Raw genomic sequence first — 26,720 nt, forward strand, 5'->3', positions numbered from 1 at the left:
GACAAGGTCTTGCTCTGTCTCCCAGGCTGGAGTGCACTGACGCAATCATGGCTCACTGCAGCTACAACTTCTCAGGCTCAAGTGATCTTCCCACCTCAGCCTCCCAAGTAGCTGAGACTACAGGTGCACACCACCATGCCTGGCTAATTTTTATGTTTTTTGTAGAGATGGGGATCTCACCATGTTGCCCAGGTTTGTCTCAAACTTCTGGGCTCAAACAATCCACCTGCTTTGGCCTCTCAAAATGCTGGGATTACAGGCATGAGCCGTCACACCCAGCCTTCAATTATTAATTAAATAAACATTTGCTAGATATCTGCTACATGCCAGGTGCTGCTCTCAGGACTTCATATTCAACAAATATTTATTGTACGTCTACTGTGTGCCAGGAGCTATTCTACATGCTGAAAGACCAAAAAAAAAAAAAAAAGAACCCGGGCCTTATGAAACTTACATTCTACTGTGAGATATACACGATACACAAATAAATAAGAAAATGTAAAAGTGCTAAGAAAAAAATATAGCAGTGACCAGATGTGGTGGCTCACGCCTGTAATCCCAGCACTTTGGGAGGCCAAGGTGGGTGGATCGTTTGAGCCCAGGAGTTCAAGACTAGCCTGGCCAACATGGTGAAACCCTTTTCTACTAAAAATACAAAAATTAGCCGGGCGTGGTGGCAGGTGTCTGTAATCCCAGCTACTTGGGAGACTGAGGCAGGGAAATCACTTGAATCTGAGAGGCGGAGGTTGCAGTGAGGCATGATTGCTCCAGCCTGGACAACAGAGCAACACTCCATCTCAAAAAAATAAATTAATTAATTAAAAAGAAAGAAAGAAAAAAGAAAAAATATTTAGCACTAAAGCAGATGTAGCAATTGTTGGATGATGGTGGGGTCTGCAGTTGGGATAGGGTGGCTTGGTTGCAGGAGACACATTTGAGGAAAAATTTGATGGAGGTGAAGGAGTGATCCATGCAGGTATCTAGGGGCAAGTGCTTTAGACAGACAGAACATCCTTGGTAAAGCTCCTGAGGTTAGAATTTATTCCGGGCAGAACACTGAAGACAGCTTGCAGTCTGAGAGATGGTGACCAGGAAGTTGTCAGAGCTGTGTGGGTAAGCTGCAAGCTGACCTTGCTGAGAAGGGAACAGGTAGGAGAGGCTTAAAGGGGATAACCAGGTGGGCAGAGGGTAGAAAGGGTGCACTAGGCAGAGGGAACAGCTTGCACGTGTGTGCAGAGGTGAGAAACCACTTTGCAATTTCTGGGAGCTATGGAGATGTAGAAACTTGGTCTTTGTTTCGAGAGTGATAGGGAGCTACTGGGGGAACTCTCAACTCTCCAACCCCCGCCACACTAGGTCTCTGAAGCCGGATTTTGTGCTGATCCGCCAGCACGCCTTCAGCATGGCACGCAACGGAGACTACCGCAGTTTGGTCATTGGGCTGCAATATGCTGGAATCCCCAGTGTTAACTCCTTGCATTCTGTCTACAACTTCTGTGACAAGCCCTGGGTGGTAAGTAACAGGAAGGGTGCCACTGGCAGAGGGAATAGCTCATGCATGCATGTGGGAACTCAAAACCACTCTGCGATTTGGGGGAAGTGAGGGTGTTCAGAAGCTTACAGATTCCCGGTGAAGGACTCACTGACCCAGCTCTCCTGGTTCTCATAGTTTGCCCAGATGGTTCGACTGCATAAGAAACTGGGGACAGAAGAATTCCCTCTAATTGATCAGACCTTCTACCCTAATCACAAAGAAATGGTGAGTTTGGGGAAAATAGAGTGGGCAGGAGGGAAGAGTCATAACTACTGCAATAATATTAAATATTGGTAATTATCAGCAGTGTGATATCAAGAGTGTGGCTGCTGTGTGCACGTGGAGTCATGAAGTTGCTTTGCGATAGGGTCTACCATGAGTTTCCTTATGCTTACAAGGAAAACTAAATCATAATACATTCCAATATTTATCAGATCCTGTTACTCATGTTATCTATTTTTGCCAGTATTAAAAACCGATTTCTAATGTGAATTGATAGAATTAATGTAATGAATCAGAATATATTACATATAGAAATCAGGTCATTATTACTAACATTATCAAATATTCCTTCTGATAGAAATTTTACCTATATTCAAATTAGGATTGCCAATAACATTTATCAATAGTAATGTTATAAATTAAATTGTTGACAAGGCACGGTGGCTTATGCCTGTAATCCCAGCACTTTGAGAGGCTAAGGTGAGCAGATCACAAGGTCAGGAGTTCAAGACCAGCCTGGTTAACATAGTGAAACCCCGTCTCTACTAAAAATACAAAAATTAGCCGGGCATGATGGTGCATGCCTGTAGTCCCAAGTACTCGGGAGGCTGAGGCAGGAGAATCACTTGAACCCAGGAGTTGGAGGTTGCAGTGAGCCGAGATCACACCACTGTACTCCAGCTTAGGCAACAGAGTGACACTTCGTCTCAATAAATAAATAAACTAATTAATAGAAATTGAACTTTTGGTTACTATTATAAAATATAATCACTGGCCTGGCACGGTGGCTCACACCTGTAATCCCAACACTTTGGGAGGCCGAAGCGGGCGGACCGCCTGAGGTCGGGAGTTTGAGACCAGCCTGACCAACATGGAGAAACCCTGTCTCTACTAAAAAATACAAAATTAGCCAGGCGTGGTGGTGCATGCCTGTAATCCCAGCTACTTGGGAAGTTGAGGCAGGGGAATCGCTGGAACCCGGGAGGCAGAGGTTGCGGTGAGCCAATATCGCACCATTACACTCCAGCTTGGGCAACAAGAGCAAAACTCCATCTCAAAAAAAAAAAAATATATATATATATATATATATATAAAATCACTAATATTACAAATTATCACTAATACTATAAATTATTTTTACTGTTGTAAATTACGAGTACCTATGTTATGAATTAAATTGTAGTTTCTAGCAGAAATTGGATAATCATTATTAATAGCATCGAAGATTATTGCTGTTATTACAAATGATTATTGATATTACAAATTGTGCTCTAATATAAATTATAAGCACCTGTTTTGAATTATATAAGCATGGCACACGCAGTGGAGACTACCACAGTTGGGTCATTGGGCTACAATATGCCAGAATAAAATATGCTGAACATTTGAATAATAGAAAGTGAATTATCATTGCTAATATCATCAAATATAACAATTAATATTATAGTGCATTATGGTGTTACAAATTAAGTCTATTAGTATAAATGATTAGTACCTATGTTGTAAACTATTATAATTATTTTTAAAAAATTTAAACCCAAAGTGGGAGGATCTCTTGAGCCCAGGAGTTTGACACCAGCCTGAGCAATGTAGTGAGACCCCATTTCCACAAAAAAATTTAAAAATCAGCCTGGCGTGGTGATATGCACCTGTAGTCCCAGCTACTTGGGAGGCTGAGATGGGAAGATTGCTTGAGCCCTGGAGGTTGAGGCTGCAATGAGCCATGAGAGCACCACTGCACCCCAGCCTGGGCAACAGAGTGAGACCCTGTCTCAAAACATTAAATAAATAAGTAAATAAAATTAAACCATTAGTACAAACAGTGTAAAAATTGTTACAGATATAACTATTACCAGTGTTACAAATTAAGATTACTAATATAACCCATGAGTACCTCTGTTTTGAATTATCTTGTAGTTCCTAATAGAAATCATTACTAATATGGTTAACATTCTAACTGCTATTATAAAAAAACACTAATATTAAAATTTTGATTACTAATATAAATTATGAGTACCACAGTTATGAATCAAATTATAGTTACAAATAGAAATTAAATAATTGTTACTAATGCAATCAAATTGTATAAGTAATTTTGTCAATTTTTACCAATATTACAAATTATGTTTGCTCATATAAATGATCACCAATTTTATGACTAAAATTATAATTAAATATCAATATTGACCCAACATTATCAACTTGATTAAATAAACATTGCTACTAATATTAGCAATTCTTACCAGTATTACAAATTATGGTCACTGATATACATCAACAGTGTTGTAAGTTAAGTTTACTTACAGATAAAGATTGAATCATCAGTTTTTGTTTTTGTTTTTGTTTTTTGAGGAGGAGTCTCACTCTGTCGCCAGGCTGGAGTGCAGTGGCATGATCTCGGCTCACTGCAGCCTCTGCCTCCCAGGTTCAGGCGATTCTCCTGCCTCAGCCTCCCGAGTAGCCTCCCAGGACTACAGGCGTGCGCCACCACGCCCAGTTAATTTTTGTATTTTTAGTAGAAACGGGGTTTCACCATGTTGGCCAGCATGGTCTCAGTCTGCCCGCCTCGGCATCCCAAAGTGCTGGGATTACAGGCATGAGCCACCATGCCCGGCCTAAATCATTAGTTTTAAGGAAACCCAATTGTTTATCATTATTATTATTCTACATTCTTTGAGAGACATTACAGCAGAATGTGATTAAGAGCATGGACTCTGTAGCCAGAATTTCTGTATGAGAATCTTACCTCCACAACTTATTAGCTGCTTCACACAGGAAAAGTTACTTAAACACCCTGTACCTCAGTTTATTCATCTGCAAAATGTAGGTAATAATAGTTCCCGCCTCATATAGTTGGTGTGAGAATGAAATTACTTAGTAAATGTAAGGTGTCTAGAACAATGCATCTGGCATATATTAACTGCTACCTAAGTGTTGACAAATTTCTCCTTCTATTCTTAGTTGGTTGAGTATTTTTGTCGTGAAAGGATGTTGGACATTGTCAAATGGTTCTTCTGTGTTTATTGACATGATTGTGTGAATTTTGTCCTTTATTCTAAGAATATGGTATATAGTACATTAATTGATTTTCATGCAAGTTGATAGGTTCATAAGTTTGTTTATGATGTGTCTAGGTGTAGACATTTGCATTCCTAGGCTAAATCTCACTTGGCCTTGGTATAAATACTTTTTGTATGTTGTGGGATTCAGTTTGTGATTATTTTGTTAGGGATTATTGTATCTATATTCATAAGAGACATTGCTCTGTAGTTTTCTTATGATGTCTTTGTCTGGTTTTGGTATCAGGATAACACTGGCCTCATAGAATGGGTTGGACAGTGTTCCTTCTTCTTCTATTTTTGGGAAGATTTTGTAAAGATTGGCATTAATTTTTTTTTGAGACAGGGTCTTGCTGTGTTGCTCAGGCTGGTCTTGAACTCCTGGGCTCAAGTGATCCTCCTGCTTTGGCCTACCAAAGTGCTAGGTTTACAGGTGTGAACCACCATGCCTGGTCGGCATTAATTCTTTTTAAATGTTTGGTAGAATTCACGAGTTAAGACATCTAGTCCTGGGTATGTCTTTGTAGGAAGTTTTACTTATTCCTAAATCAATCTCTTCACTTGTTATAGGTCTATTCAGATTTTCCATTTCTTACCAAGTCAGTTTTTGTATTTTGTGTCTTTCTAGGAATTTGTCCATTTCATCTAGGTTTTCTAACTTATTGGCACATAATTTTTCACAGTACTCTTTTATAATACTTTTTATTTCTGTAAGGACAGTAGTATGTCCACTCTTTCATTCCTGATTTTAGTAATTAGAGTTTTCTGCCCTTTTTTTTTTCTTAGTCTAAAGGTTTGTCAATTTTATTGATGTTTTCAAAGAACCAAATTTTTGTTTTATCAGTTTCTCTATTTTTAAAATTCTTTTTTTTTATTTTTAAACTGTTTTATTTTCTGATAACATTTTCATAAAATTACAGGCAAATCATCACAAAATTGAATGTTTGAATGTGCAGCATTATTTCTGTATCAATATCTTTATGTATCTATATCTTTTCTTTTTTTTTTTTTTTTATTTAAGTTCTAGGGTACATGTGCATAACGTGCAGGTTTGTTACATATGTATACTTATGCCATGTTGGTGTGCTGCACCCATCAACTCGTCAGCACGCATCAATTCATCATTTATATCATGTATAACTCCCCAATGCAATTCCTCCCTCCTCCCCCTTCCCCCCTCCCCCCTCCCCCCTCCCCATGATAGGCCCCAGTGCGTGATGTTCCCCTTCCCGAGTCCAAGTGATCTCATTGTTCAGTTCCCACCTATGAGTGAGAACATGCGGTGTTTGGTTTTCTGTTCTTGTGCTAGTTTGCTAAGAATGATGGTTTCCAGCTGCATCCATGTCCCTACAAAGGACGCAAACTCATCCTTTTTTATGGCTGCATAATATTCCATGGTGTATATGTGCCACATTTTCTTAATCCAGTCTGTCACAGATGGACATTTGGGTTGATTCCAAGTCTTTGCTATTGTGAATAGTGCCGCAATAAACATACGTGTACATGTGTCTTTGTAGTAGAATAATTTATAATCCTTTGGGTATATACCCAGTAGTGGGATGGCTGGGTCATATGGTACATCTAGTTCTAGATCCTTGAGGAATTGCCATACTGTTTTCCATAATGGTTGAACTAGTTTACAATCCCACCAACAGTGTAAAAGTGTTCCTATTTCTCCACATCCTCTCCAACACCTGTTGTTTCCTGACTTCTTAATGATTGCCATTCTAACTGGTGTGAGATGGTATCTCATTGTGGTTTTGATTTGCATTTCTCTGATGGCGAGTGACGATGAGCATTTTTTCATGTGTCTGTTGGCTGTATGAATATCTTCTTTTGAGAAATGTCTGTTCATATCCTTTGCCCACTTTTTGATGGGGTTGTTTGTTTTTTTCTCGTATATTTGTTTGAGTTCTTTGTAGATTCTGGATATTAGCCCTTTGTCAGATGAGTAGGTTGCAAAAATTTTCTCCCATTCTGTAGGTTGCCTGTTCACTCTGATGGTAGTTTCTTTTGCTGTGCAAAAGCTCTTTAGTTTAATTAGATCCCATTTGTCAATTTTTGCTTTTGCTGCCGTTGCTTTTGGTGTTTTAGACATGAAGTCCTTGCCCATGCCTATGTCCTGAATGGTACTACCTAGATTTTCTTCTAGGGTTTTTATGGTATTAGGTCTAACATTTAAGTCTCTAATCCATCTTGAATTAATCTTCGTATAAGGGGTAAGGAAAGGATCCAGTTTCAGCTTTCTACTTATGGCTAGCCAATTTTCCCAGCACCATTTATTAAATAGGGAATCCTTTCCCCATTTCTTGTTTCTCTCAGGTTTGTCAAAGATCAGATGGCTGTAGATGTGCGGTATTATTTCTGAGGACTCTGTTCTGTTCCATTGGTCTATATCTCTGTTTTGGTACCAGTACCATGCTGTTTTGGTTACTGTAGCCTTGTAGTATAGTTTGAAGTCAGGTAGCGTGACGCCTCCAGCTTTGTCCTTTTGACTTAGGATTGTCCTGGCAATGCGGGCTCTTTTTTGGTTCCATATGAACTTTAAAGCAGTTTTTTTCCAATTCTGTGAAGAAACTCATTGGTAGCTTGATGGGGATGGCATTGAATCTATAAATAACTTTGGGGAGTATGGCCATTTTCACGATATTGATTCTTCCTATCCATGAGCATGGTATGTTCTTCCATTTGTTTGTGTCCTCTTTGATTTCACTGAGCAGTGGTTTGTAGTTCTCCTTGAAGAGGTCCTTTACATCCCTTGTAAGCTGGATTCCTAGGTATTTTATTCTCTTTGAAGCAATTGTGAATGGAAGTTCATTCCTGATTTGGCTCTCTGCTTGTCTGTTACTGGTGTATAAGAATGTTTGTGATTTTTGCACATTAATTTTGTATCCTGAGACTTTGCTGAAGTTGCTTATCAGCTTAAGGAGCTTTTGGGCTGAGACGATGGGGTTTTCTAAATATACAATCATGTCATCTGCAAACAGGGACAATTTGACTTCTTCTTTTCCTAACTGGATACCCTTGATTTCTTTCTCTTGCCTGATTGCCCTAGCCAGAACTTCCAACACTATGTTGAATAGGAGTGGTGAGAGAGGGCATCCCTGTCTTGTGCCAGTTTTCAAAGGGAATTTTTCCAGTTTTTGCCCATTCAGTATGATATTAGCTGTGGGTTTGTCATAAATAGCTCTTATTATTTTGAGGTACGTTCCATCAATACCGAATTTATTGAGCGTTTTTAGCATGAAGGGCTGTTGAATTTTGTCAAAAGCCTTTTCTGCATCTATTGAGACAATCATGTGGTTCTTGTCTTTGGTTCTGTTTATATGCTGGATTACGTTTATTGATTTGCGAATGTTGAACCAGCCTTGCATCCCAGGGATGAAGCCCACTTGATCATGGTGGATAAGCTTTTTGATGTGCTGCTGAATCCGGTTTGCCAGTATTTTATTGAGAATTTTTGCATCAATGTTCATCAGGGATATTGGTCGAAAATTCTCTTTTTTTGTTGTGTCTCTGCCAGGCTTTGGTATCAGGATGATGTTGGCCTCATAAAATGAGTTAGGGAGGATTCCCTCTTTTTCTATTGATTGGAATAGTTTCAGAAGGAATGGTACCAGCTCCTCCTTGTACCTCTGGTAGAATTCAGCTGTGAATCCATCTGGTCCTGGACTTTTTTTGGTGGGTAGGCTATTAATTGTTGCCTCAATTTCAGAGCCTGCTATTGGTCTATTCAGGGATTCAACTTCTTCCTGGTTTAGCCTTGGGAAAGTGTAAGTGTCCAGGAAATTATCCATTTCTTCTAGATTTTCTAGTTGATTTGCGTAGAGGCGTTTATAGTATTCTCTGATGGTAGTTTGTATTTCTGTGGGGTCAGTGGTGATATCCCCTTTATCATTTTTTATTGCATCTATTTGATTCCTCTCTCTTTTCTTCTTTATTAGTCTTGCTAGCGGTCTGTCAATTTTGTTGATCTTTTCAAAAAACCAACTCCTGGATTCATTGATTTTTTGGAGGGTTTTTTGTGTCTCTATGTCCTTCAGTTCGGCTCTGATCTTAGTTATTTCTTGCCTTCTGCTAGCTTTTGAATGTGTTTGCTCTTGCCTCTCTAGTTCTTTTAATTGTGATGTTAGAGTGTCCATTTTAGATCTTTCCTGCTTTCTCTTGTGGGCATTTAGTGCTATAAATTTCCCTCTACACACTGCTTTAAATGTGTCCCAGAGATTCTGGTATGTTGTATCTTTGTTCTCATTGGTTTCAAAGAACATCTTTATTTCTGCTTTCATTTCGTTATGTACCCAGTAGTCATTCAGGAGCAGGTTGTTCAGTTTCCATGTAGTTGAGCGGTTTTGATTGAGTTTCTTAGTCCTGAGTTCTAGTTTGATTGCCCTGTGGTCTGAGAGACAGTTTGTTATAATTTCTGTTCTTGTACATTTGCTGAGGAGTGCTTTACTTCCAATTATGTGGTCAATTTTGGAATAAGTGTGATGTGGTGCTGAGAAGAATGTATATTCTGTTGATTTGGGGTGGAGAGTTCTATAGATGTCTATTAGGTCCGCTTGGTGCAGAGATGAGTTCAATTCCTGGATATCCTTGTTAACTTTCTGTCTCGTTGATCTGTCTAATGTTGACAGTGGAGTGTTGAAGTCTCCCATTATTATTGTATGGGAGTCTAAGTCTCTTTGTAAGTCTCTAAGGACTTGCTTTATGAATCTGGGTGCTCCTGTATTGGGTGCATATATATTTAGGAGAGTTAGCTCTTCCTGTTGAATTGATCCCTTTACCATTATGTAATGGCCGTCTTTGTCTCTTTTGGTCTTTGATGGTTTAAAGTCTGTTTTATCAGAGACAAGGATTGCAACCCCTGCTTTTTTTTTGTTCTCCATTTGCTTGGTAGATCTTCCTCCATCCCTTTATTTTGAGCCTATGCGTGTCTCTGCATGTGAGATGGGTCTCCTGAATACAGCAGACTGATGGGTCTTGACTCTTTATCCAGTTTGCCAGTCTGTGTCTTTTAATTGGAGCATTTAGTCCATTAACATTTAAGGTTAATATTGTTATGTGTGAACTTGATCCTGCCATTATGATATTAACTGGTTATTTTGCTCGTTAGTTGATGCAGTTTCTTCCTAGCCTCGATGGTCTTTACATTTTGGCATGTTTTTGCGATACCGGTTGTTCCTTTCCATGTTTAGGGCTTCCTTCAGGGTCTCTTGTAAGGCAGGCCTGGTGGTGACAAAATCTCTAAGCATTTGCTTATATGTAAAGGATTTTATTTCTCCTTCACTTATGAAACTGAGTTTGGCTGGATATGAAATTCTGGGTTTAAAATTCTTTTCTTTAAGAACGTTGAATATTGGCCCCCACTCTCTTCTGGCTTGTAGAGTTTCTGCCGAGAGATCTGCTGTTAGTCTGATGGGCTTCCCTTTGTGGGTAACCCGACCTTTCTCTCTGGCTGCCCTTAAGATTTTTTCCTTCATTTCCACTTTGGTGAATCTGGCAATTATGTGTCTTGGAGTTGCTCTTCTGGAGGAGTATCTTTGTGGTGTTCTCTGTATTTCCTGAATTTGAATGTTGGCCTGCCCTACTAGGTTGGGGAAGTTCTCCTGGATGATTTCCCGAAGAGTGTTTTCCAACTTGGTTCCATTTTCCCCCTCACTTTCAGGCACCCCAATCAGACGTAGATTTGGTCTTTTTACGTAATCCCATACTTCTTGCAGGCTTTGCTCATTTCTTTTTCTTCTTTTTTCTTTTGGTTTCTCTTCTCGCTTCATTTCATTCATTTGATCTTCAATCGCTGATACTCTTTCTTCCAGTTGATCGAGTCGGTTACTGAAGCTTGTGCATTTGTCATGTATTTCTCGTGTCATGGTTTTCATCTCTGTCATTTCGTTTATGATCTTCTCTGCATTAATTAGTCTAGCTGTCAATTCTTCCACTCTTTTTTCAAGATTTTTAGTTTCTTTGCGCTGGGTACGTAATTCCTCCTTTAGCTCTGAGAAGTTTGATGGACTGAAGCCTTCTTCTCTCCTCTCGTCCAAGTCATTCTCCGACCAGCTTTGATCCATTGCTGGCGATGGGCTGCGCTCCTTTGCAGGGGGAGATGCACTCTTATTTTTTGAATTTCCAGCTTTTCTGCCCTGCTTCTTCCCCATCTTTGTGGTTTTATCTGTCTCTGGTCTTTGATGGTGGTGACGTACTGATGGGGTTTTGGTATAGGTGTCCTTCCTGTTTGATAGTTTTCCTTCTGACAGTCAGAAGGACTGTCTGTTGGTCTGTTGGAGATTGCTTGAGGTCCACTCCAGACCCTGTTTGTCTGGGTATCAGCAGCAGAGGTTGCCGAAGATAGAATATTGCTGAACAGCGAGTGTACCTGTCTGATTCTTCCTTTGGAAGTTTCCTCTCAGGGGTGTACTCCACCCTGTGAGGTGTGGGGTGTCAGACTGCCCCTAGTGGGGGATTTCTCCCAGCTAGGCTACTCCGGGGTCAGGGACACACCTGAGCAGGCAGTCTGTCCGTTCTCAGATCTCAACCTCCACGTTGGGAGATCCACGGCTCTCCCCAAAGCTGTCAGACAGAGTCGTTCGCGTCTGCACCGGCTCCCGCTACTTCCCCTGTTGGTCTTCAGCTGTGCGCTGTCCCCAGAGGTGGAGACTACAGAGACAGGCAGGCTTCCTTGAGCTGCTGTGAGCTCCACCCAGTTCGAGCTTCCCAGCGGCTTTGTTTACCTACTTAAGCCTCAGCAATGGCGGGCGCCCCTCCCCCAGCCTCGCTGCTGCCTTGCGGATAGATCGCGGCAGACTGCTGTGTTAGCAGTGAGGGAGGCTTCGTGGGCGTGGGACCCTCCCGGCCAGGTGTGGGATATATTCTCCTGGTGTGCCTGTATGCTTACAGCGCAGTATTGGGGTGGGAGTTACCCAATTTTCCAGGTGTTGTGTGTCTCAGTTCCCCTGGCTAGGAAAACGGATCCCCTTCCCCCTTGCGCTTCCAGGTGAGGCGATGCCTCGCCCTGCTTCAGCTCTCGCTGGTCAGGCTGCAGCAGCTGACCAGCACCGATTGTCCGGCACTCCCTAGTGAGATGACCCCAGTACCTCAGTTGAAAATGCAGAAATCACCGGTCTTCTGTGTCGCTCGCGCTGGGAGTTGGAGACTGGAGCTGTTCCTATTCGGCCATCTTGCTCCGCCCCTAAAATTCTTTATGTTATTTATTTCCACTCTTATTATTTTTTTCCTTGTGCTTGCTTTGGACTTAGTCTGCTCTTTTCTTTCTAATTTCCTAGAAAAAAAAATTGGAAGATTAGGTTATTGATTTTGATACCTTTGTTCTTTTTAGATATAGGCAGTTACAACTATGAATTCTCCTTTAAGCACCACTTTAACTGCATCCCTTACATTTTGATATGTTGTGTGTTCATTTTCATTCATCTCAAAGTATCTTCTAATTTCCCTTGTGATTTTTTATTTGACCTATTGGTTATTTAGGAGTGTGTTACTTTCCACATATTTGTAAATTTTTCTAATTTTTTCTGTTTTTGATGTCTAGTTTCATTCTGTTGTGGTCAAAGAACATATTTTGTATAATTTCAGTCCTTTTCAACTTGCTGAGATTTGTTTTCTGACTTAACATATGGTCTGTCCTGAAGAATGTTCCATGTGCACCGAAGAAGAATGTGTATTCTGCCATTGTAGGGTGAAGTGTTCTATAGATGTCTATGAGGTCTAATTGGTTTATAGCATTTTTCTTTTTTTTTTTTGAGACGGAGTCTGGCTCTGTCGCCCAGGCTGGAGTGCAGTGGCCGGATCTCAGCTCACTGCAAGCTCTGCCTCCTGGGCTTATGCCATTCTCCTGCCTCAGCCTCCCAAGTATCTGGGACTACAGGTGCCCGCCACCTCGCCCAGCTAGTTTTTTTGTATTTTTTAGTAGAGACGGGGTTTCACCGTGTTAGCCAGGATGGTCTCGATCTCCTGACCTCGTGATCCGCCCGTCTTGGCCTCCCAAAGTGCTGGGATTACAGGCTTGAGCCACCACGCCCGGCCTGGTTTATAGCATTTTTCAAATCTTCCTTATTGGCTGGGCACAGTAGCTCATGCCTGTAATTCCAGCACCTTGGGAGTCTGAGGCGGGTGGATTGCTTGAGTGCAAGAGTTCAAGACCATCCTGGGCTACATGGCAAAACCCCATCTCTACAAAAAATACACACGCACACACCAAAAGCCACATGGTGGCACACGCCTGTAGTCCCAGCTACTCAGGAGGCTGAGGTGGGAGGATCACTTGAGCCCAGAAAGTGGAGGTTGCAGTGAGCTGAGATTGCACTGCTGCACTCCAGCCTGGGTGACAGAGTGAGACCACATCCCCAAAAATAAATAAATAAATAAATAAAATAAACTTCTTTGTTGGATCCCTGTCTAGTTGTTTTATCCATTTCTTTAAGTGGGGTATTGAAGTCTCCAGCTATAATTGTTGAATTGTCTATTTCTGTCTCCAATTCTGCCTGTTTTTATTTTATATATTTTGTGCTGTGTTGTTAGGTGCATATATGTTTATTATTGTTAAATCTTCTTGATGGATTGACTCTTTTATGATTATAAAATGTTTTTATCTCAAGTAACAATTGCTGTTTTAAATTCTATTTTACCTCATATTAGTATAGCTATTCCAGCTCTCTTTTGTCTACTGCTTGCATGGTAAATCTTTTTCCATCCATTTACTTTCAACTTATTTGGGTCTTTGAATCTAAAATGTGCCTCTTATAGACAGCATATAATTAAGTCATGTTTTTCATCCACTGTGCCTATTAACCCTTTACCATTTGCCCTAAGAATACTCTCTGATGGCACTTGTGGCTGCAGTGTTTACCCCGAGATAACTTTGCCACAAACTATCTCGTTTTTATTATTATTTTCACATCACTCTAGTATATTGACTTTGGAAACAAAAGGCATCATTCTATTTCTAGCATTCTGTTTGTAGGAATGGTATTTCCATTTACAAAATACAATAATTCTCAATCGCTGAAAATGCTGAAATTCCTGCAAATGATGTTAACATCATTCTTGAACAGTTGTTGGCTGAAGATTCATTTGATGAATCTGATTTTTCCAAAATAGATGATTCTGATGATTCAGATGATTCTGATGTTAGTTCTGCTTAGAAATAACTCCAAGAAGAGTTTTCATATTTTGTTTTGACACTGAAAATCAGTTAGCTTTGCTTCAGCCTCAAAGAGCATGTTTATATAAAATCAAGTGAGCACAGGCATCAAGCTGCACGTTTTTTTTTTTTTTTCCTAAACGGGAAAAGGGTTAATTGCAGTGTTTAATTAACTTATGTTATTGTAATTACTGATAAGGTAGAGTTTATGTTTGCAATTTTGCTATTTGTTTTCTATATCTTATTTTTTATTCCTGTATTCTTCTGGTAATGCTTCTTTTATGTTAAACAGATATTTTCTAGTGTACCATTTTTTATTTTTCTGTTGTTTCTTCCCTATGTCTTTTATTTTGTTTTTAATTTAAAAAATTTTTGTATGTTTTTTTGAGACAGGGTCTTGCTCTGTCACCCAGGCCAGAGTGCCATGGTAGGAACATGGCTCATTACAGCCTCAGCCTCCTGGGCTCAAGCTACCCTCCTGCCTCAGCCTCCTGAGTAGCTGGGACCACAGGCACATGCCACCATGCCCAGCTAATTTTTAATCAATTAATTTATGTATTTATTTTTATTTTATTTTATTTATTTATTTATTTATCTATTTATTTATTTATTTATTTATTTTGAGACAGAGTCTCACTCTGTCACCCAGGCTGCATTACAGTGGCGCAATCTCGGCTCACTGCAACCGCCACCTCCCAGGTTCAAGCAGTTCTCTTGCCTCAGCCTCCTGAGTAGCTGGGACTATATGCCTGCCACCATGCCCAGCTAATGTTTTTGTATTTTTAGTAGAGGCGGGGTTTCACCATGTTGGCCAGGCTGGTCTCAAACTCCTGACCTTGTGATCCGCCCGCCTTGGCCTCCCAAAGTGCTGGGATTACAGGCGTGTGCCACTGTGCCTGGTCAATTTTTAAATTTTTTGTAGAGACAGGATCTTGCCATGTTGCCCATGCTGGTCTCAAACTCCTGAGCTTACGTTATCCACCCACCTTGGCCTCCCAAAGTGTTGTGACTATAGGCATGAGCCACTACACTTAGCCTGTTTTTTTTTGTTTGTTTTTTTTTTTTTTTTTTTTTCTGCTTAGTCGTTTCCCTGGGAATTACAATTAACATATTATTTATATTTCTCCAGTTAGAATTAATACCAAATTAAGCTCAGTAATACAAAGAAATTGCCTCTATCTAACTTTATTCCTTCATCCCTCCTTTGTGCTATCATTGTCAAACAAATTACGTCTTTACACATTGTGTGCCCATGAACATAGTTATAGTTATTGCTTTATGCAGTTGTCTTTTAAATCAGATAGGAGGAAAAAAAGTGTTACATGCAAAAAAATGCATTTATACTGTCTTTTATATTTACCTATGTAGTTAACTTTACAGGTGCTATTTATTTCTATATGTAGATTTACAATACTAGCTAGTATAATTTTATTTCACCCTGAAGGACTCCCTTTAGCATTTCTTGTAGAAGTGTGCTAGTGATGAATTATCTCAGTTTATCTGTGAATGTCTTAATTTCTCCTTCATTTTTGAAAGATAATTTTGCTGGATGTAGAATTCTTGTTTGGCAGTCTTTTTCTTTCAGTACTTTGAATATGTTGTCCTACTGCCTTCTGACTTCAAGATTTCTAATGAGAAATTAGCTGCTAATCCTATTGAGGATTCCTTGTATATGATGAGTTACTTCTCTCTTACTTTCAAGATTCTCTCTGTCTTTAGCTTTTATAAGTTTATGATGTGTCTCAGTGCCCATATCTTTGAATTTCTTAGTTGGAGTTCGTTGCACTTCTTGAATGCATAGATTAATGCTTTAAATCAAACTGGGGGATTTTTAGCTACATTATTCCTTCAAATAGTCTTTCTTGCACCTTTTTTTTCTCTCTTTCCCCTCTCCTTTTGGGACTCCCATTATGTGGGTGTTTATATGATTGATGGTGTTCCCCAGACCTCTAGGTGTTCATTTCATTTACTTTTCTTCTTTCTCTTCCTCAGATTGGATCGTCTCACTTGACCTGTCTTCAAATTCACTGATTCTTTACTCTGCCAGCTCAAAGCTACTGTTGATCCCCTCTAGTGAATTTTTCATTTCAGTTATTATGCTTTTTATCTCCAGAATGTCTTTTTTTTTTTTTTTTTTTTGAGCTGGAGTTTCACTCTTGTCACCCAGGCTAGAGTGCAATGGCGTGATCTCAGCTCAGTGCAACCTCCACATCCCAAGTTCAAGCAATTCTTGTGCCTCAGCCTCCCAAGTAGCTGGGAATACAGGCACACACCACCACGCCTGGATAATTTTTGTATTTTTAGTACAGAGGGAGTTTCACCATATTGGCCAGGCTGGTCTCGAACTCCTGACCTCAGGTGATCCACCTGCCTCAGTCTCCCAAAGTGCTGGGATTACAGGCGTGAGCCACCACACCCGGCCCAGAATTTCTTTTTTGTGTAATTTCTCTTTATTGATACTCTCTATGTATTAGGATATCATTTTATCCTTTCCTTTAGTCCTTTAAACATAGTTTCCTTTAGTTCTTTGAAAATATTAAAAATCACTGATTTACAGTTTTTGCCTATTAAGTCTAACATCTGGGTTTCCTCAGGGACAGTGTTTGACTGCTTTTTTCCCTGTGTTTGGATCACACTTAATTTTGTCTCTTTGCATCTCTCATAAATTTTTGTTGAAAACTGAACATTTAAATAATATAATGTGACAACTCTGGGAATCAGATTGTCTCTCCTCCTCAGGATTTGTTTTTATTGCTTTGTTTTGTTTTGCTTTTAGTGACTTTCCTGAACTAATTCTGTAAAGCCTGTGTTCTTTGTCATGTGTGGCTACCCAAGTCTCTGCTCCATTAGCTTAGTGGTCAGCTAATGATTGGACAGATATTTCTTTAAATCACCTGAAACCAGTAAGTCTCCCAGACTTTGCTGATGGGCTCTGTGTGCATGTTGGGGTGTGCCTTTAATGCAAAGGCAGGCTGTTTACAACTTTGCCTTATCCTTGATTTCCTGCTTGTGCAGAGTTTTGAGGTCAGCCAGAGATCCTAGGTATACATACAGCCTTATGCGTATTTGTGGTTTTCTACATTCCCAGGCATATGTCAGAGCTTTTTAAAGCCTAATAATGGACCGATAATGGACATATCATTACCTAGATTTTCCTTTTACATTTTCTTGATAAGCTTGTTGTTTTTTCCTAATTGTTATCACTGCTGTGTTAAACAGTTGCTGCTAATTGTTTCTGAAAAGCACCCTTAGAGGAAGCTGTTTATACCAAATGAGCCCCATGAGTGGAGTATTCAGGATAGTGCCAGACAGATCAAATAAAGACAGTTCTCTGGAAATGAGGTTTTGGAGGAACTCCAACCCTGTTCTGCCTCCTCCAATGGTTGCTGGTCTGCTAGTTTTCACCGGAATTGCAGGGCTGTTGGTTTTCAAGGCTTTTGTGGAGGTGAGGAGAAGGGATGGGTACAGGAGAAGTTCAAATGCCACAAAGTTTCCTGTTGTTACCAAGATTCAGTCATTTTCTTGAAAAAACGCTTTCTGAATTATAAACCTTGGTCAGTTTCCAGAGTTCTGATAAGTTTGTTTTGACAATTTTTGCCAATGTTCTCATTGCTTTTAAGGAGGAGAGGATTTTTATAGACTCTTAAATTTCTGCTGACATCACCTCCAGGCATATCTTGTTCTTTCCCGGACCCAGCCCTAAGATAATAGTATTTCAAAGCCAAGATCTGGGAACTAGATTCACTCATTGCTACTGGAATGTTCTTGCTTCAAGGCCCTCTCATTGTGCAAAGCTAGGACATTTCACTTCTTAATTTCACATATATGTATATATATAAAATTTTTATGTGTGTGTGAGTAGAAGAATCAAACTGTTTTTTTCTTCTGCTCTCACAATACAATGTGTGGAGGTTTTTACTTGCACACACACCAAGCAAGCAATTAATTCTGCAGCAAATTAATATACCAGCTGGATGTCCTGCAATTCAATTCTGACACTGTCTACCTGGAGGATAGCATCAGATCACACAGGTTAAGGATGCAGTCCCACAAAACTAAGCCCTACTTCTAATGCTGATGGCAAGCCCCAGGTTATTTTACCTTTGCTTCTGACCAACTAGCTATAAATCGGGGTCCACAACCCCTTCCTCAGGTTCAGTTAGGTTGCTAGTGTGACTCATGGAACTCAGGGAAACACTTATTTACATGATTGGTTTACTGTAAAGAGTATTACATTACAAAGGATACAGATGAAGCGATGCGGAGGACAAAGCATGTTGGACAGAGCACAGACCTTCCATGCCCCACTCTTCAGGAACCCCAAATGTTCGGCTATCCAGAAGGTCTCCAACTCCATCCTCTTCAGCCCTTAATGGAGACTTCATTGCATAGGCATGATTTGTAACTGTATAGAAATGTGATGGGACGGCCGGGCGGGCTCACGCCTGTAATCCCAGCACTTTGGGAGGCCGAGGCAGGCGGATCACCTGAGGTCGGGAGTTCTAGACCAACCTGACCAACATGGAGAAACCCTGTCTCTACTAAAAATACAAAATTAGCCGGGTGCGGTGGTGCATGCCTGTAATCCCAGCTACTCAAGAGGCTGAGGCAGGAGAATTGCTTGAAGCCGGGAGGCAGAGGTTGCAGTGAGTCGAGATTGCACCATTGAACTCAGCCTGGGCAACAAAAGAGAAACTCTGTCTCAAAAAAAAAAGGAAAGAAAGAAAGCAAGGAAGGAAAGAAGGAGGGAGGGAGGGAGGGAGGAAGGAAGGAAAGAGAGAGAGGGAGGGAGTGAGAGAGAGAGAGAGAGAGAGAGAGAGAGAGAAAGAAAGAAAGAAAGAAAGAAAGAAAGAAAGAAAGAAAGAAAGAAAGAAAGAAAGAAAGAAAGAAAAAAGAAAGAAATGTGATGGGGCAAAATGGGTGTGATCTTGTACTAACAGACTGAGTGAGAAAACTCCGTCTCAAAAAAAAAAGGAAAGAAAGAAAGGAAGGAAGGAAAGAAGGAGGGAGGGAGGGAGGAACAAAAGAAAGGAAGGAAGGAAGGAAGGAAGGAAGGAAGGAAGGAAGGAAGAAAGAAATGTGATGGGGCAAAATGGGTGTGATCTTGTGCTAACAGACTGAGTGGGGAAACCCAGCAAGGCCTGTCTGTTCAGAGCCTTAGACTCTCTCTGAAACATCCCTTCCTTCTGGGTATTGGGCAGGACCCCTTCTGAAAGGGAGGTCTTTTTTTTTTTTTTTTTTTTTTTTTTTGAGACAGAGTCCCACTCTGTCGCCCAGCTGGAGTGTGGTGGTGTGATCTCGGCTCACTGCAGCCCCCACCTACCAGGTTTAAGCAATTCTCTTGCCTCAACCTCCCAAGTAGCTGGGACTACAGGTGTGTGCCACCATACCCGGTGAATTTTTTTTTGTATTTTTAGTAGAAACGGGGTTTCACCATGTTAGCCAGGCTGGTCTCGAACTTCTGGCCTCAGGTGATCCACTTGCCTTGGCCTCCCAGAGTGCTGGGATTACAGACGTGAGCCACCACACCCAGCCTTTTTTTTTTTTTTTTTTTTTTTTTGACTCTATCACCCAGGCTGGAGTGCAGTGGCATGATCTTGGCTCACTGCAGCCTCCGTCTCCTGGGCTCAAGCAACCTTCCCACCTCTGCCTCCTGAGTAGCTGGGGCCACAGGTGCGTGCCACCACACCTAGTTAATTCTTTTGTATTTTTTATAGAGATGGAGTTTCACCATGTTGCTCAGGCTACTCTCAAACTCCTGAGCTGAAGCAATCTACCTGCCTTGGCCTCCTAAAGTGCTGGGATTACAGGCATGAGCCACCATGCCTGGTAATGCTGATTTAATTGTATATTTTTAAATGTAAGACATTAGCATGGTTCTAAAAGTCAAAATATAAAAAAGCATCCACAGATAAAATAGAAAACCTAGATGAAAATAAATAATTTCCTGGGGAAACACAGTTTACCAAAATCAACCCCAGTAGAGGTTAACAAACCAATTTCCATAAAAGAAATAGAGAAAGTTATTAAGGAGCTGCCCCATAAAAAAGCATGAGGCCCAGATGATTTCACAGGGGAATTCCACTGAAATGCTAGAGACCAGTTAATCCCAATGGCCACATAAATTGTTCCACAGAATGGAAAATGAAGACAAACTTCCGTATTACCTTTCTAAAGCAATTATAACATTAATAGCACAAACAAAAGCATAGACCGGGTGCAGTGGCTCACAGCTGTAATTACAGCATGTTGGGAGGCCAAGGCAGGTGGATCACTTGAGATCAGGAGTTTGAGACCAGCCTGACCAACATGGTGAAACCCCCTCTCTACTAAAAATATAAAAATTAGCTGGGCGTAGTGGTGTGCGCCTGTAGTCCCAGCTACTCTGGAGGCTGAGGCAGGAGAATAACTTGAACCCAGGAGGCAGAGGTTGAGTGAGGTGAGATTGTGCCACTGCACTCCAGCCTGGGTGATAGAGTGAGACTTTGTCTCAAAACAAAAAAAAAAAAAAAAGCATAGACCATTTTTACTATAAATATCAATGCAAAAATCCTAAATAAAATATCAGCAAACAAATTCAAAACCACATTAAGGGTGAGCACGGTGGCTTACATCGTAATCCCAACACTTTGGGAGGCCAAGGCAGGAGGATCACTTGAGCCCAGGAGTTCAAGACCAGCCTGGTCAACATGGTGAAACCCCATCTCTGCTAAACACACACACACACACACACACACACACACACAAAATTAGCCAGGTGTAGTGGTGCGCCCTTGTAGTCCCAGCTACTCGGGAGGCTGAGGTGGGAGGATCACTTTGCCCAGGAATTTGAGGCTGCAGTGAGCTATGATCCCACCACTGTACTCCAGCCTGGGTGACAGAGCGAGACCTTACCTCAAAAAATAAAAATAAAAAAGAATGCAGTAACAGCAGCATGTGAAATCAACATGCGGAAATCAGTAGTTTTTATATACACAAATAACCAGATAGAAGACATAATAGAAGAGAAAACATATACAATAACACCAAAAAAGAAACCATAAAATATTTTGGGATAAGATCAACAAGGGATGTGCAAAGTGATATGAGGAAAAGTTTAAAACACTCCTGAAAGGCACAAAGGTAGATTTAGGCAGATGGAAAGGCATTTCTTGTTCTTGGATAGAATGAATCAACATCATGAAAATGGCAGTTCACCTTCTCAGGTCCTTATTTAATTTATACATTTAATGTGATTCCCAAAAATATACCTACAAACTTATATCTAGAGCTAGATGAGTTGATAGTAAAGTTCATATGGTAAAGCAACCATGCAAGAAAAACTAGGAAAACCCTGAAAAAGAAAAGTAATAATAAGGACTCATACTCGCAGCCCACAGGGAGTCTGATGCCTCTGCCACCAGACGTTTTATGGATATTTTATTTGTTTATTTATTTGAGACAAAATCTTGCTGTGTTGCCCAGGCCGGAGTGCAGTGGCATGATCGTAGCTCACTGCAGCCCCAACCTCCTGGGTTCCAGCAATCCTTCCACCTCAGCCTCCTGAGTAGCTATAATTACAGGTGCATGTATAGCTAATTTTTTGTTGTTGTTGTTATTTTGTAGAGGTACGGTCTTGCTATGTTGCCTCGGTTGGTCTCAAACTCCTGGCCTAAAGCAATCTTCCTGCCTTGGCCTCCCAAAACTCTGGGATTACAGGCGTGAGCCACCATGCCCAGCCTGAAGCTTTTATAATTTAAATAGTGTGATGCTAACCCGTGAATAGACAGGCTGACAGATTAAAGGAAGAAAAACAAAAGTCCAGTTATAGATCCACATACATATGGAACTTTAGTGTATGATCAAAGTAGTGACTCCAGTCACTAGAACAAAGAGAGACTTTTCAGTAAAGTTTCACTTTTGCCACCTAAATTCTTCATTCATCTGAAATTCATTTTCATGTACAGTGTGAAGGAGGTAGTGATTGAGTTCATCTTTTTCCTTATAGGTAAGACTTTGTCCCCCACCAAGCTTGTATGCCACCTCTGTCACATATATACTAACTTTTTTCTTTTTTTGAAACAGGGTCTCTGTCTGTTGCCCAGCTGGAGTGCAGTGACGCGATCTGGGCTCACTGCAGCCTCCACCTCCCGGGTTCAAGCAATTCTCCCACCTCAGCCTCCCAAGTAGCTGGGATTACAGAGGCATCCCACCACGCCCAGCTAATTTTTGCATTTTTAGTAGAGACGGGGTTTCACCATGTTGACCAGGCTGGTCTCGAACTCCTAACTTCAGGTGATCCGCCCGCCTCAGCCTCCCAAAGTGCTGGGATTACAGGCGTGAGCCACTGCGCCCGACCTGTACTAACGTTTCATATCTTTGCCCTGCATGTTCAGAACTCTCTTCTGTTCCATTGGCCACTTTCTGTAAACCTTTACCAAAGCCATACTACCTTAACAGCAACTTTTCTCATTAATTCCTGGTGCCTGGTAGGACAGCAGCACCTCCTGACCGTTTTGTGACTATGTAGTAGAACTATATTCTACTCTTGTCAGGGACAGAGAGAACAGGACTTCAGATGCCAGGAAGAAGACAGAGTCAAGGGTGGATAACAGAGGGCAGGCGGCAGAGACATTAGACTCCCTGCAGGCCAGCTTGCCACCGGGTTTTCCCCTTTTGTTCCCCAGCTCGCTGTGTAGCATGGAGGGAATTTGTAGGAGCGGTACTTGGAAGCCTTGGTGGGAAGGTTGCCCAGCCTCCATCATGTGGTGGGAGACACGTGCTGGGGACTCTGGGACCAATGCTTTATCTATTCCCATGCAGGTCGCAGACTGCCAGGAACCCTCTGAAGGCTGCTCAGCTCAGCTGTGTCTAAGTAGTCACCACTGGGGTTGGGGAGACATAAGAAGACTTGTTAAGCAGTTTAACTTCCCTTCACCCCACCTTCCCTCTCCTGGTCACGTCTACCTGGTCATGCAGACCTGGGGAAGGGCTGCTGTCCCAATGGGGAATGGCCCTCCCTTGCCACCGCCACTCAAGTGATATATAGTGCAGCAAGTATTTGTGGAGGGCTCACTATGCGACAGGTGGAGTCCAACCCCAAGGCCGTCTCTGGGCCCAGGAGTCACAGTCAGTCCCTGTGGAGCAAAGAAAGAAAAAGGGGCCCTGAGATGTGAATGACCAGGGTCAGGTATGTGGGAGTTGTGTGAAGGAGAGAGGGCAGGATTGAGTGAGGAATTGAAGGAGGGTGCAGGGGGGATATGTCACTGGGACGGGGAGTTTCTTTTGGGGGCCAATTTTATTGAGATATAGCAAATTCAGCAAAGGGTACATATCCTAAGTGTATAGCCCTTTGAGTGTTCACAAAGTGAACATACTCTTGTCACCTGCACCCAGATCAAGAAACAGAATGTGACCAGAACTCCAGCATGGCTAGAAGTTGGTGGCTGTTGGTGGGGCAGAGTGGCTCATGCCTGTAACTCCAGCCTTTTGGGAGGCCAAGGCCGGAGGATCGCTTGAACCCAGGAGTTCGAGACCAGCCTAGGCAACATAGTGAAACCCCGTCTCTACTAAAAATAGAAAAATTAGCCAGGCGTGGTGGCATGTGCCCGGAGTTCCAGCTACTTGGGAGGCTAGCCTGGGAGGGTCACTTGAGCCAGGGAGGTCGAGGCTGCCGTGAGCCATGATCACCCTACTGCACTCAGCCTGGGCAACAGAGGGAGACCCTGTCTCAAAAAAATTAAAAAGTTGGTGGTCTTCAAGGGGCTTGGGGCAGTGGTTGGGGGAGGTTGATGGGCTTAGGGAGGTTTATAAGTTTAAGGAAGGTGGAGAGTCCTGACTTCCATGGCTACTCACCATGGCTGAGTAAAAGTGTGGGTCCAAGGCAGGAAGCTGTCACATGTGAAGATTCAATAGTAGACCTTGGATCACCAGGGAAGGCACTCAAGTTTGTGGGTTCATGTTCTTCTTGCCAGTGCTTAGAGAAGCACGTGTCCCCACAGAGATTGTGCGAGGTTGGGGTTCAGGTATGCAGCTCTGCCCAGGGAAGGGGAGACAGGGAAGCCCCTGGAGGTGGCTGAGTCACTGCACTGCTTTACATGCTTCTCATAGCTTCTGCTCCTAGAAGAGTAGGGCAGTGCGGGCCAGGGAACAATAAAAGAGAATCACAAACAGAAAGGGAACCACGAGGAATGGGAACAGGAGCTGGAGCAGGGCTTGATAGTAGGGAACACGCAGGCGGAGTCTGAGGGCCCACACCTGTAATGCCAGCACTTTGGGAGGCTGCAGTGGGAGGATCGCTTGAGCCTAGGAGTTCCAGACCAGCCTGGGCAACACGGTGAAACGCTGTCTCTACAAAAAATTAGCTGGGCATGGTGGCATGTGCCTGTAGTCCCAGGTACTTGGGTGGCTGAGGTGGGAAGATCGCTTGAGCCCAGGAGGTTGAGGTTGTAGTGAACTATGATTGCACCACTGCACTCCAGCTGGGGCAACAGAGTGAGACTCTGTCTCAAAATAAATAAATAAATAAATAAGTAAATAAATAAATTAATTAATAAAATAAAATAAAACTTTTTTACAAAAGAGTAGGGAATATGTAGAAGGAGTAAAGGATAGGAAGTAGGTAACGGGGACAAGGAGCAGGGAATAGGAAGAAGTAGGGGAGCAAGAAGCAGGAAGAACAGGGGCGAGTCAGAACACAAAGGGGACGCCTGTGGCTGCGGGAGTCCCTGAGGGACTGACTCAAGGACCCATCGCATCCTTTCCTGTAGAAAGTCAGGAAGCCCTTTCTGGGCTCCTCCCTGAGCCCCTTCCAAGGATGCACCCCTCTATCTCGCAGAGTGCAGATTTCTATCCCTCAAAGGGCCTGGAGGGACAGAGGCCATGCCCCGAGGACCAGTGTAGCATGACCATATGTCCCTTGGCTAGGACATGCTATGATCCCCAAGTCTCAAAGACTCAGAACACTGTGGACTGGGGACAGAATTTGCTGTAGCGGGCTGAAGTTGGGAACATAGTATTGTGGGGCGGGGGTTCTTCGTGGGGAGAATGCCCCAGGGATGGGGACTTTTTGTTCCAGGGCGGTGCAGAGGGAGACCTGAGGGTGAGGAGTCCACACAGGGTGGGGACAGGTTGGCTGGCCTGCCATTAGGAATCCCTAAAAGGGAACCTCTCCTCATGGTGTTGCCACTGTTGTTGTGGGTGGGCGTGTAGATGGATCTAACCACATTGCTCTTTATTATCAGGCGCTTCTATGAGCCACAGGTTCAGGACTCCACTAGGAACCTGGATTGTCTGTGAGGGGGAAAAGAGAGAGGGACACTGGGACTGAGGAGCATTTATGGCGTAAAGAGCTGGGATCTCTGGGATCTTAGTATCACATCAGTAGCTTTTGAGTCTCAGAGACCTACCCCATTCCTTCAGGCAGAGCAGGGTCAGGAGCTTGCATTTTGGTGAGGAGGCTGGTGTCGGGGAGAGATGGACATTAAATTGTTGGTACTAATCATACACATTATTTCCAATATTGTATATTATTGTGCCTAATATCAAACATTGTTTGCAATATTATAAGTAATCACTAGTAAAGTTAAAAGTTATAGTTATCATAACTACTCCTAGTAACTAATGCTTGTAAGTGCTATATACCTAGCACTGTTCCAAGTACTTCACATATACAACCTCGTTTAATATGGACATTGTCTCTATAAGTTCGGCCTTCTTTTTATCCCTGTCTTACAGATGCAGGAACTGAGGCTCAGAGAGGTAATATGATTGATTCAAGGACACAGAGCTAAGACATGGCAGGGGCAGGATTTGAATGCAGACATCTGGTTCCAGGGTTCCTGCTTTTTTCTTTTTTTTGAGATGGAGTCGAGCTCTGTTGCCCAGGCTGGAGTGCAGTGGCGCGATCTCAGCTCACTGCAAGCTCTGCCTCCTGAGTTCACGCCATTCTCCTGCCTCAGCCTCCCGAGTAGCTGGAACTACAGGTGCCCACCACCACACCCCACTAATTTTTTTTTTTTTTTTGTATTTTTAGTAGAGATGGGGTTTCACCTTGTTAGCCAGGGTGGTCTTGATCTCCTGACCTTGTGATCCACCCGCCTTGGCCTCCCAAAGTGCTGGGATTACAGGTGTGAGCCAGCCACCATGCCAGGCCTTTTTTTTTTCTTTTTTTTTTTTTGAGACAGAGTCTTGCTCTATCCCCCAGGCTGGAGTGCAGTAGCATGATCTCAGCTCACTGCAGCTTCCGCCTCCTGGGTTCAAGCAATTCTTGTTCCTCAGCCTCCCAAGTAACTGGGACCATAGGCATGCGCCACCACAGCTGGCTAATTTTTATATATTTAGGAGAGATGGAAACCATGTTGGCCAGGCTGGGCTTGAACTCCTGACCTCATGATCTGCCCGCCTCAGCCTCCCAAAGTACTGGTATTACAGGCATCAGCCACTGTGCCAGGCCCATTTCCTGTGTTTTGACCCCCCCAAAAAGTATCCAAGGGGCAAAGACACCCCGTAAACATCCTCCAACCCCACCACAAGCCTCTGAAAGATTCTGGGCCAGGACTGTGGCGCCCATGTTTAAGGGGGAAGGACTGAGGCTCAGGTGAGAGAAGGACTGGCCCCCAGGCTCCCCACTGAGCTGGGTCCCATGCCGCATACCAAACATGGCTGTGACCCCTACAAGCTTCCTCTCAGCTGTCACGGAGTCTCTCCCAAACAGAGATCCACCCACAGACACCCCGAATGCTGGGGATGGAGGATGCTCATTTGACCCATT

The 26,720-nt window shown here is 42.5% G+C and overlaps 1 protein-coding gene across 3 annotated transcripts in view; it reads left to right on the forward strand.

The window, feature by feature from the left end:
* Positions 1–26,720, forward strand: part of SYN1 (synapsin I) — a 55,895-nt gene that overhangs the window by 12,931 nt on the left and 16,244 nt on the right. For all 3 annotated transcript variants that reach the window (XM_030933555.1, XM_010366133.2, XM_030933556.1), the window contains exons 4-5: positions 1,357–1,513; positions 1,670–1,759. In XM_030933555.1, the coding sequence (XP_030789415.1) occupies positions 1,357–1,513; positions 1,670–1,759 (247 nt within the window). The remainder of the gene's footprint in view (positions 1–1,356; positions 1,514–1,669; positions 1,760–26,720) is intronic.

This window comes from Rhinopithecus roxellana, chromosome 7, assembly GCF_007565055.1.
Source record: "Rhinopithecus roxellana isolate Shanxi Qingling chromosome 7, ASM756505v1, whole genome shotgun sequence".
NCBI classification, from domain to species: Eukaryota; Metazoa; Chordata; class Mammalia; order Primates; family Cercopithecidae; genus Rhinopithecus; species Rhinopithecus roxellana.